This window comes from Populus trichocarpa, chromosome 17 (genome assembly GCF_000002775.5).
Source record: "Populus trichocarpa isolate Nisqually-1 chromosome 17, P.trichocarpa_v4.1, whole genome shotgun sequence".
NCBI lineage: Eukaryota > Viridiplantae > Streptophyta > Magnoliopsida > Malpighiales > Salicaceae > Populus > Populus trichocarpa.
The window spans coordinates 1,236,124-1,246,605 of record NC_037301.2 but is presented as its reverse complement, the minus strand read 5'-3'; the positions used below and the strand labels follow the sequence as shown (position 1 = coordinate 1,246,605).

Genomic DNA, 10,482 nt, shown 5'->3' with positions numbered 1-10,482 from the left:
ATCTAACAAATATATTCTCAAGTTGTAACAAGCAATAAATATAGAAATGAAAAAAAAAATTCAAAAAAACCTTTCTTGCAAATTAAAAGAAACTGAAAGTAGTTAATGAATTCTTGTAGCAAATCTATTCTAGCTCTAGAGTTATTGGTACTGTGAATTAAAACAATAAAATGATGATTTTGCTTATCTCTACAAAAACAATTGGCATGGCTATTAAGGGTAATACTACAGTCTTTGAAAAAAAAATTGTACAGTAAAATGACCAATTTATTCATGAAAACAATAAATATTGAACTGAGATCTAGGGTTGTTTTGATTTTCCTTTTTAAAAACATAGTAAAATGACATAAATATCTTAGAAGCCAAATTTTCTATAATTTTTGTCTAATTTTTTTTGTATTTTTATTATGTTTTTTTTTTGTTATAATCAGGTTGGAACATGAGTATTTTAGTTTTTTAATAAACATAAAATATTAATTGAAAATAAATACTTATTGGTGTATGTGTTGCATGAGGAAGCGCATGACTATGCCTATTCTCTTTGAGCATCATGTTCAACATCCCGCGACAACCAAACACTAGTTTTCATGGAGATACTTGAATCATTACAACGACTTTCATCTCATAGGTAGAGTGTGTGACTAACTCAAATATTAGTGTAAAATTTCTCTGTTTTTGATCAATCTTCTTAAACACGATGAACAAACACGATATAATATAATATGATGATTTGATCTAGAAATTTAATATGAACCGAGTTTATAATTAAAATAATTAGGATATTAACTTTGTCATAACCAAGTTGAGAACCTTGACGGGTTCAAGAAATATGTTCTCAAGTTAGAAAAGGCAATAAATATAAAAAATGTAAAAAAAATATTTTTCAGAAAAACCTTTCTTGCAAATTAAGAAAACTAGTAGAAGCAGATGGGCCTGTCAGCATCTCTCTATATTTTAAAGCTCTCACTCTCTTTAAAACCCACCAAATAAACAAACCACCATCAATGACCGAAACCCACTGCTGAAAAACCCACAACAACATTTGTAGAACAAAAAACACTGCAAGAGAATGATGCAAAAGATGACAAACCCGGTCTCTTTCCCAGAAAAGGATAGCAACAACACCAACAATGCAGAGCCAAGCAATGCAGGAAGACCAATAAAGTTCATTTACTATGATGAAAGTGGCAAGTTTAAAGTGCACCCAGATGCCGTTGATGCTCTTATGCAAATTAAAGGACCCATTGGTGTTGTTTCTGTTTGTGGGCGTGCAAGGCAGGGTAAAAGCTTCCTTTTGAACCAGGTAAATTAAACCCAAAATGGAAACTTTCATGGTCATCTGTTGTTCTAGTCCAAAAGGAAAAATGACTAAGAAATTCATCAAAAGTACTACTTTTGGCTACTCGGTTTTTGTAAAGTTTGTTTTTTTTATGTTTTTTGTTTTGGGGTTTTTTCATGTTGTGTATGGGATAATGTAAGACTTGTGGGGTTCTTGAGTATTGCTAGTATAACACTTGATGTTCTGTTTTTTTGTAGATTTTTGGGGTTAGGAGAGTTTTGGGCTTGTTTGGTGGTGATGATCATGTACTTGTAGGAGGTGATCATGATTTTAGGCATTTCTTGGGTGGTGGGGATGAAGTACTACTATGTTAGGGAAAGGAAAGATGGATGCTTGCAATTGATTTTTTTTTCTTTTTGGTGTAAAAGCCATTTCAGTGTTTTCCTTTATGGTTCCTTGTATTATATTGCAATAAATGAAACAGATGTTTGGATTTTTTTTGGAGTTTTGGTGAAGGCATTTCTGTTATATTGAATATCATCTGTGAAGAATGTGAACTGAACGTAATTCTCAAATGTGTAACTTGCGGGAACTTGCTGTAGCTTCTTGGTACGAGCACTGGATTTCAAGTTGGGTCAACCCATCGACCTTGCACTAAAGGGATTTGGATATGGAGTGAACCTTTGAAGAGAGCTGCATTGGATGGAACTGAATACAGTCTTGTACTGCTGGACTGTGAAGGGATTGATGCTTATGATCAAACAGTTAAGTTTCTCTTTGGCTTGTAATTTTATGTTTCGGCAGATGCATCAATCATAATTTTCATCTCACTTGGTTGATGTGGATTGTATGCAAATGAAGTGATGCATTGCGTACATCATCAGCCAGTTGTGGTTGTCTTAGTATTGGCAAATAAGCTGGTTAATAATATGTTATCTGTATCACTATCCCACCCCCACTTCTCAACCAAATATTTTTGGTGATTGTTATAGTAATGTTATTTTTTTTCCAATCGCTTCCTTTTGACAGGGGACGTACAGCGCCCAGATATTCTCCTTGGCCATCCTCTTATCAAGTTTGTTTGTTTACAACCAGGTTAGGATATTTGAACCGAAGGCCTTGTTAACTTGGTTTGCAGTAACTACTGCTAGTGTGTGGTTAACCTTTTGCATGTTTTCTGTGCCATCTATTCCCAACTGTAGATATCCTGCTTATTTTGGTCCATCATTTTATTATTATTTTCAGATGGGGGTTATAGATGAAGCTGCACTCGATTGTCTCTCTCTGGTCTCTGAAATGACCAAGCATATTCATGTCAAAGCTTCTGGAGAAAAAGACACTGTCCCTGATCTTGGGCACTTCTCCCCTGTCTTTGTTTGGCTTTTGAGGGTGATCTTTTAGACATCATATTTAAATTTTATGCATTTCTTGTGAATAGTTCCATGAATGATCCTGAATTATATATTTTGAATTCATCGACCATAAGTTTCCCTTACCTTGGAAGCCTAAAAACATTATTTTTTGCATTACGTTTAATTTAACCAGCCTTTTGAAATGCTACTTTCAGGACTTCTACTTGGATTTGAAAGAGGATAATACAAAAATAACACCCTGCAACTACCTAGAGCTGGCCTTGAGACCAGTGCTGGGTAGTGGAAAGGATGTAGCTGCTAGAAACAAGGTATTTGCATGGCTTGATCTTACTGTAGTTTGAGATGACTAGAACTCTTTAAAAAGCAACAATCTGGGAACTTGGATACAATAGCAAATTGTAATGAGTTGTTGTCACTGCTTGCTCAAACACTTGGAACAAAGTATTACGTATAATATAAAAATAAGTTGCCAGGTAGAATTAATTAGTTTGTTGCAAAGAAACATTAATGGATGATGTGCTAATACCTTTGGGAACTTGGGCACTGGACACAACTTATGACACGGACCTGCTCTCTTTTTGGCTGGAAAAAGGCATGCCTCAATTGTGCACCACCTTTTGGAATCCCTCTCTTTGTTTCACCTTGACAAACACTGATTATAGCAAATCCATTTGTTTTCTGTTGCAACAATCTCATTAAGTATATTGAACCTGAAAAGTTGCTAATGATAATTACAAGTCCTAATGATTTATGCTGCAGAATTGGTCTCGTGGATCTTTTTTTTTCAAAATTATTTGTACCCTTATGCTGAACCAATACATTTTCCATACCTTTTTCCTTTTAAATCCAAACTGTTTGTTCATTTGAAGCTAAATCCAATATGGTAAAGAAACCAAGCATACTTTGTGGAATTAATTAGCTCTAGGATGTTCATCTTTGATGTTTTTTCATTTCATTTGAGCAATTGGATTGGTTTTTTATGCCCACAGATTTGCTGATTTGTATGGGTAATAATTCCAGATTCGCGAGTCTATTCGAGCTCTTTTTCCAAATCGAGAGTGCTTTACTCTTGTCAGCCCTTTGAACAATGAAGCTGACCTGCAACATCTTGATCGAGTTTTGGTTAGTGTAACTTTTTGATCTATTTTTATATTCCTGTGTGAAGATTAAGAACTTGATGAGCCTATCCTTTTTTATCATCTGATACCTTAACATGTTTCATGTCTAGCTGGACAAGTTTAGGCCAGAATTTCTATCGGGGCTCAATATGTTGGCAAAATTTGTTTTTGAAAGAACTAAGCCTAAGCAAGTTGGAGGCACTGTTATGACAGGACCTATTCTTGCTGGTATTACAAAATCCTTTCTGGATGCTCTTAACAGAGGGGCTGTTCCTACAATATCTTCCTCGTGGCAGGTTAGTGACTGGTTTAGATTCTATTTCTATATATTTTGTGGGGTGAGGGGATAAATTAGGTGTTCTAAACTAAAGCTAGTTTTCATATCTTTTTGGATTAATCACAACAAAAAACAAACTAGCTTATTTCAACCAAATATTCAATCACAACAGAAGTAACAAGTAATTATGAAAAGAGTAGAGCAAGAGAGGTTACTCGAATATTTATAGTATTTTGGCACTAACTGCCTCCACTCCTCAAGTAGTAAGCTGGTGCTTTTACTATCACTCAATTAGCCTCCTTCAAGGGTGACACCCCCTTTTACAATACCAAATATTTTTACAAGGCTAAAGATTTAAACCTCTCATTCTCTAGCTCTTCCGAAATCTGTCAACCAAATCCCCAATGGTTTTAAGTGCCACTTACATTTTAACAAAATTTTCACTCAAGAAAAACAAGTTCTCAAACTCACAAACGCTCAAGAGAATGTTTAAGTTAAAAGCCCAAGTCTTTAGTTAAGGATGATCCAATTCTTAAGGAAATGTGAAAATTCAATCAATGAAAGGTGTAAGAGAATTAGCTCAAAGTGGATTCAAATTATAGAAAGGTTAGGACTGCGTCATCATTTAAAGGTGTAAGAGTTGCCTTTTTATGGTGGAAGGATAAAACTAGCTGTTGAGAGCAAAATGGAAGGCAAACTCAAAATATGCAGAGTTGATCGTCCGGTATACCAAATGGTGTGAACCAGATGATTAAAAATTCAGCTTATTTGTCTGTCATGTGGTGGAAGGAGACGTGGTGATTTTTGCCTTGAGTAAAAATTGTTTGGAAGGGTTTAAATTTAAAAATTGTAGGCAAGAACAAGTGGGGCCTAGTCAATAAGACACAAGGACAGCTTTGTCTCTCTATCTAGTTTAAACCATCTAGTATACTAGATGACTTTATACCAGATGCGGAATACTTAACAAAGTGTCATTTTGCAACTATCAAGGATGGTATTTTTCTAAACATGGTTTATCAGTTCTATGCTAACTTGACTTTTAAAACATATACCTAGGTTAAGATTCTACTAACTAATTTTTTCCACGAAATGGAAGGACCAGCTCAACTCAATATACACTTGATGAGTGAATAGCTTGAAAATTGGAAGAAAGGTCTTCTTGGAGCAGATGTTATTATATTGTTTTAGGTTGATGGAAAATTGGATTAACTCTAAAAACAATGCCGTAGTGGTTATAGTTAAAAAACAAAACTCAGTTCAACATTTTCTCCAAGTTTATTTCAGTAACTACACCTGTCCTTTTGTGCACATTGGCACTCCTTTAATCAAAAGCTATAGTCCTTGCTTTTTAATATTTTAATTTCCTTTTCAGAATGTAGAAGAATCAGAATGCCAAAAGGCATTCGATACAGCCATTGAAGTTTATATGTCTGCTTTTGATCGCACAAAGCCTGCTGATGAAGTAAGGAAAAAAAATTTGATTTTATTATCGCTCATTTATTGTTGTTATGATTTCTTTTTAATTCATTAACTTTAGGTTTCCCTACAAGAAGTGCATGATGAAGCAGTTCAGAAGTCAATTTCTGTGTATAATGCTAGTGCTGTCGGAGTTGGTTCTGCTAGACAAAAATATGAAGTGCTTCTTCAGAATTTCTGTAAAAAGGCATTTGAGGTGTGTATTGAACTTCCTTAAAAATCAATGAGAAATGCATAGAACTCTCTCATGCCTCCTTGCGACCTTATCCAGATCCAAAACTTTTACCACTGGACCAAGCAATGGTCCCCATCCTATTGTAGTTACAAAGGTTTTCCAGACTTCTAAAAGCCTAATCGCACAAGAACCAAGAGAATGTTTTCAATGTCACTAAATTCAAATGAGAAAAGGACATGCAAACTAGGCATAAAAAAGAAAAACCTAAACAAAATGTTTAATAAAAATTTTGCTGTACTAGGATCGAAAAGCTAATAATAGAATCCAAAATAGTTAATTTTTCTCAAACATCTTTACTTACAGAAGGATCCATCCAGGGGAAATAATATTGCCTTATGCCTTTTGTTTAACAAGAGCAGTCAGCCAGGTATACCTTGTTGATAACCCTCATGTCAGATCTATATGCCTCCGGTCTTCTTTGAGGATGGGAAGTTTATGATGCTGCTCTCTAGTTTGTACTCTAAATGGCTCAATGGGATAAAAATAACTTACTTTCAAATGCATAGCTGCTCCACTAAAAGTGCAGAATCTTAGTTTGCTATTGTTATGGCACTGCCTATCCTTGTGGTTACAAGCCAGATGAAATCTGATTGTGGTGCTATTGATGCAGGATTATAAAAGAAATGCATTTATAGAGGCAGATATACAATGTTTAAATGCTATACAAAACATGGAACGGAAGCTGAAAGCAGCTTGTCAAGTTGATGATGCACAAATTGAAAGAGTTGTCATAGTATGTGCAGTCTTCTGCATTTATTTATTTATTTATTTTGAAGTTCTCATATAATTCCTGCATTCTGTTCACTTAACTAAAGTTCTTCAATTTCTACAAGTCCCCAAGGCATTGGAAATATCTTAAGGGTTTCTTCTGTGTTTTGTGTTATCATGGTTAGTGTAAGTTTTAAGTATTTCGTGTGCTTTGCCCATGACAAAAATTTCCAATTTAAACTGACAGACAGGGGTTAGATACATGATTCAGGTGCTTTTCACCTTCCTGACAAACTATAGAAAATAAACAAAGGAAGATAGGCAGAAAGAAATCCTTTTTTCTGGAACCAGTGTTTTCATTTGTGCAGTACAAGATTCCTTCAATTACTGGTAATTGCATAATAAGGGAATAATGATTCTTTGTACTTCAAAAGCGCTGCAACGCATTTCTTTTATCAATCTATGAGTTCCCCTTATTTGCTGTTTGTGAAGTTGTTTGTTTTGACTATGCAAATTCTTAATCTAAATACGTTATAGGTGGCAGTGAGTAGATTTATATGAATTATATATATGAATAATAACCAGAGTGATTATATTGCTTAGGTTCTTGATAGTCTTCTATCTGAGTATGAAGCATCAGTTCATGGTCCAGCAAAATGGCAGAAGTTGTCATCCTTCTTACAACAGAGGTTTGTTTATGTTGATTTTCACTTTTCAGCAAGTACTACACCAATGCTTATAATCTTGCCCATTTACTCTTGTGAGTAAAATTCCCTGTACGGGATGATTACCTTGCCAAATACCCCTGTGAATTGAATGTAGTGTTGTGACCTGAGGTCTTATCCAGGCTCAACAAATAATGGTTTCCATAATCCTCTAAAGGAAGGGATAAAAAAGGATGGTCGAATATCATCACCCTTGCATGAGATGTTTGGGACATGGTGAACTCTCTATTTGAAATGCAATTTGCACCCATTCCTTCACTATATAAGTTGATGTAATTAATCTAGCTGCTAATCTTTAGCCTCGAGGATTTTGTCTTCCATATTTATAAGCTATCTAGTTATCCAAAGGCTCTGGCATATGCCAACCTTTTTTCTAAACTATGAAACCTCTTGCAGAACATTTTCATGTGTCCCAGCTTATGTCTGGAGTTGTTATTCAGTTTGCAGGGTCCTATTCTCCATCATGCTAAGAAGTTGATTGATGAAGCTTCATCAGACAAAAATGTCCTTATCTTGAAATGCAGCTCAATGGAAGATAAGATGCAAATGCTTCATAAGAAGTTGGAAGCAAGTGAGAAATTCAAAACAGAATATCGAAAGAGTTATGAAGATGCTATAAATGACTTGAATAAGGTCTCTGAATGTTACAAGAGCCGTATAACTGATCTGGAGAGGAAATGCAGCTCATTGGAGGAGAGGTATTCTAGTTCACTTGAAATGCTGGATTCTGCAAAGCAGGAATCCTTGGAATGGAGGAGAAAATATGAAGAGACATGGAATAAGAAGGCAGTTAAAGACCAGGTTAAGGTGGGAACCATGTCGGGGGCTCATGAAGCAGAAGCAAGACTTGCTGCTTCTCATGGACAAACTCAGTTAGCATGGAAAAAGGCCGATGAATGGAAAGAGAAGTATGTTATTGCAGTTAATGAATTCAAGGCTAACATAGAGAAGGAAAATGTACTGCTGGAATATCCAATTGAGGATGTAAACTGCAGAGAAGAAGCTCTGAGTGCTGAGTCATGCGATAGCTTGGCAGAAAAGGTGATGCTCTCCCTCTCTCCACTCACAAATATATATGTTTTTGTATTAGTACGATATATACAAGTATATCCATATTAAATCTATCCATATAGACAAGAGGAAACGCTGCATCCACATCTTGATTGGTTTGGGAATACAGCATCCTCTTAAGCTGATAAAGAAAAGAATGGCCCTCCAGCCATATTGGTTGTAGAAATAGTAGTCTATCTGTGTGTATCTGCTAGCTTTTATTTCATATTTAGCAGCTGTTTATGAATTTGCATTGCATGCGAGCTATATTGTAATTTTTACACTACATAACATAGACCATCTGCTCTTAAATACACACAACTAATGTCCTGTAAAACTACAGAAGATGAAAGAGAGAAGAAGCCAGAGAACGACAGACACTTGTCCTAAAGATAGGATAATACTTGGGCTTAGCCTTAGAATTTAGAGGATTGTAACTGTAAAACTTGAATTCAACTGAAAAGACTGAAAAGACAAGATGATATTTTGGATATTTGAAAGTTTTTATAGGGATTACTTTTCCAACAATGCTTTTGCTTATTTTGCTGATACATTATTTACAAACCTTTACAACTTTCCTTGAGTTTTAAAACAGCAGGACAATGAAATTAAGGTCAAGATAGCAAAGCTTGAGGAGGCTGAGCAGAAAATAACCACTTTGAATTTGGACTTGAAGGTCTGCTCTAAAACCTTAATCATTTGCTGATCGCTATCATATAGTAGCCTTCAAATTCAAGAAGCTTGGAGAAAACAGTATATTTGTTTTTAATCTTTTCACATGTATTTTGGATGCTTCATTTGCATATGCAGGGTGCTCAAGAAAAGATGGACAAATATGAGTTGGAATTATCAGCTCTGAAGCTTCAACTCAAGAACTTGAGTGATAAGTACGAGTCTGTCAAAACTGTTGCTCATGCATTGGAGATGCAAGCTCAGATACTGGTACAGGACAGAACCCAAATGGAGCAAAAGTACCTCACTGAGTCAAAAAGGTTTGAGGAAGCTAATGAAAGGTGTAAAGTCACAGCAGAGGAAGTTAAGGTGGCAAATAAGTTTGTTGAAACAGCACAATCAGATGTACTGGCTGCTCAAAATTCTAAGTGGGATGCTTCTCAGATTGCAATAGAAAGACTTGCCCAGATGGAAACTGCACAAAAGCAGATTGAAGACTTAGAGAGACAAAAGGTGGATCTTACCAGTGAAGTTGACAGGTTGCGTATATCAGAAGTCAATGCTATATCTAGGGTCGCTTTACTAGAAGCTATGGTTAAAGAGAGAGATCAAGAGTTAGAGGCATTGAAAATGAAATGCGAACAAAGATTAAGCTCAGTGCTAGGGGAAAATATAATGGCAAATGGGCCTTCTTTACATGCGGAACTGCAGCAGAGAAAACTAGTTTCACCACAGGTGGAGTTATCTCCTGACCATTCAAACGAAACTGCATTGGGTTCTGAGATGAAAACCATTGCTTGGGGGAAACGTTCAAGGCTGAAAGTTCTGAGTGCGGGTCAGGATTCTGTCCAGGATATGGATATTGATGAAGAAATAGCAAGGGAATCAAAAAAACCAAAAATGGCCCTGCAAAAATGCACGACAACAGAAGTTGAGAATTCTGATGTCAAGGCTAATGAAGACAGTGAAGATCGAAAGGCTGGTTCAAGGTCCTATGTTAGGTTAACCGTTCTGAAGATGCAGCAGGAGCTCACTGAACTTGGTTTTGGTGGAGATTTGCTTGAGCTGAAGAGCTCCAAGAAGAAAGATGTCTATGCTCTATACAAAAGACTTGTCCTGAAGAAGTAACATTTTTTTTGGGTTTTGACTAAAAGAATGGTTCTTATCTGTATAGAGGAAGTTAGAAGGACTTATTAATTTCGCTTGAAGTTGGACCAGTGAAGTCCTTTGACATGTTGTCTGTTAATACTGTAATCACACAGTTGTGGGCTTTTCTTACCTAAAGCTCCCATTGCTAGTGCAATGAAATTGGAACTTCGATCCCTTCGAGAGCCAGGCAAGTTCATCAATTTTATCAACTTAGGCCACTTGATTGCTACAGAGATCGATTAGGTCAAATTTTCCATAACTCTCTTTGCTAAAAAACGATGGTGACATGTTATGCATAAGACTAGGCCAGGCTTTGATGCACGAGACTAGCTTGCTTAAGGATGCTATGGCCATGGAAATGGAAAACAGTAACATGATTTTTTTATTCTACATCAAAATGCTCACACATTAGTGGTAACT

General features: G+C 35.9%; 1 protein-coding gene across 3 annotated transcripts; it reads left to right on the top strand.

Annotated features, from left to right (window-relative positions):
• The first annotated feature begins 988 nt into the window (after positions 1 to 988).
• LOC18106812 (uncharacterized) lies at positions 989 to 10,236 on the top strand. Of its 3 annotated transcripts, none has more exons than XM_024588935.2 (14): positions 989 to 1,303; positions 1,882 to 2,043; positions 2,309 to 2,374; positions 2,525 to 2,668; positions 2,847 to 2,960; positions 3,673 to 3,774; positions 3,881 to 4,066; positions 5,420 to 5,509; positions 5,585 to 5,719; positions 6,369 to 6,491; positions 7,070 to 7,155; positions 7,632 to 8,232; positions 8,840 to 8,917; positions 9,052 to 10,236. In XM_024588935.2, the coding sequence occupies exons 1-14, from the start codon at positions 1,070 to 1,072 to the stop codon at positions 10,039 to 10,041; spliced, it is 3,111 nt and encodes a 1,036-aa protein (XP_024444703.2). In that variant the 5' UTR covers positions 989 to 1,069; the 3' UTR covers positions 10,042 to 10,236. The 3 variants fall into 3 exon arrangements, with proteins under 3 accessions (XP_024444703.2, XP_024444702.2, XP_024444704.2); XM_024588934.2 differs by having other exon boundaries at positions 8,837 to 8,917; XM_024588936.2 differs by lacking the exons at positions 5,420 to 5,509; positions 5,585 to 5,719 and having other exon boundaries at positions 8,837 to 8,917.
• The last annotated feature ends 246 nt before the right edge of the window (positions 10,237 to 10,482 follow it).

Excerpts from the sequence above, each read along its gene's own strand:
- LOC18106812 (XM_024588934.2), top strand. The coding sequence starts at position 1,070 with ATGATGCAAAAGATGACAAACCCGGTCTCTTTCCCAGAAAAGGATAGC. Across the intron at positions 2,375-2,524 it reads GTTTGTTTGTTTACAACCAG|ATGGGGGTTATAGATGAAGC; the intron begins GTTAGGATATTT and ends TATTATTTTCAG. Across the intron at positions 2,669-2,846 it reads TCTTTGTTTGGCTTTTGAGG|GACTTCTACTTGGATTTGAA; the intron begins GTGATCTTTTAG and ends TGCTACTTTCAG.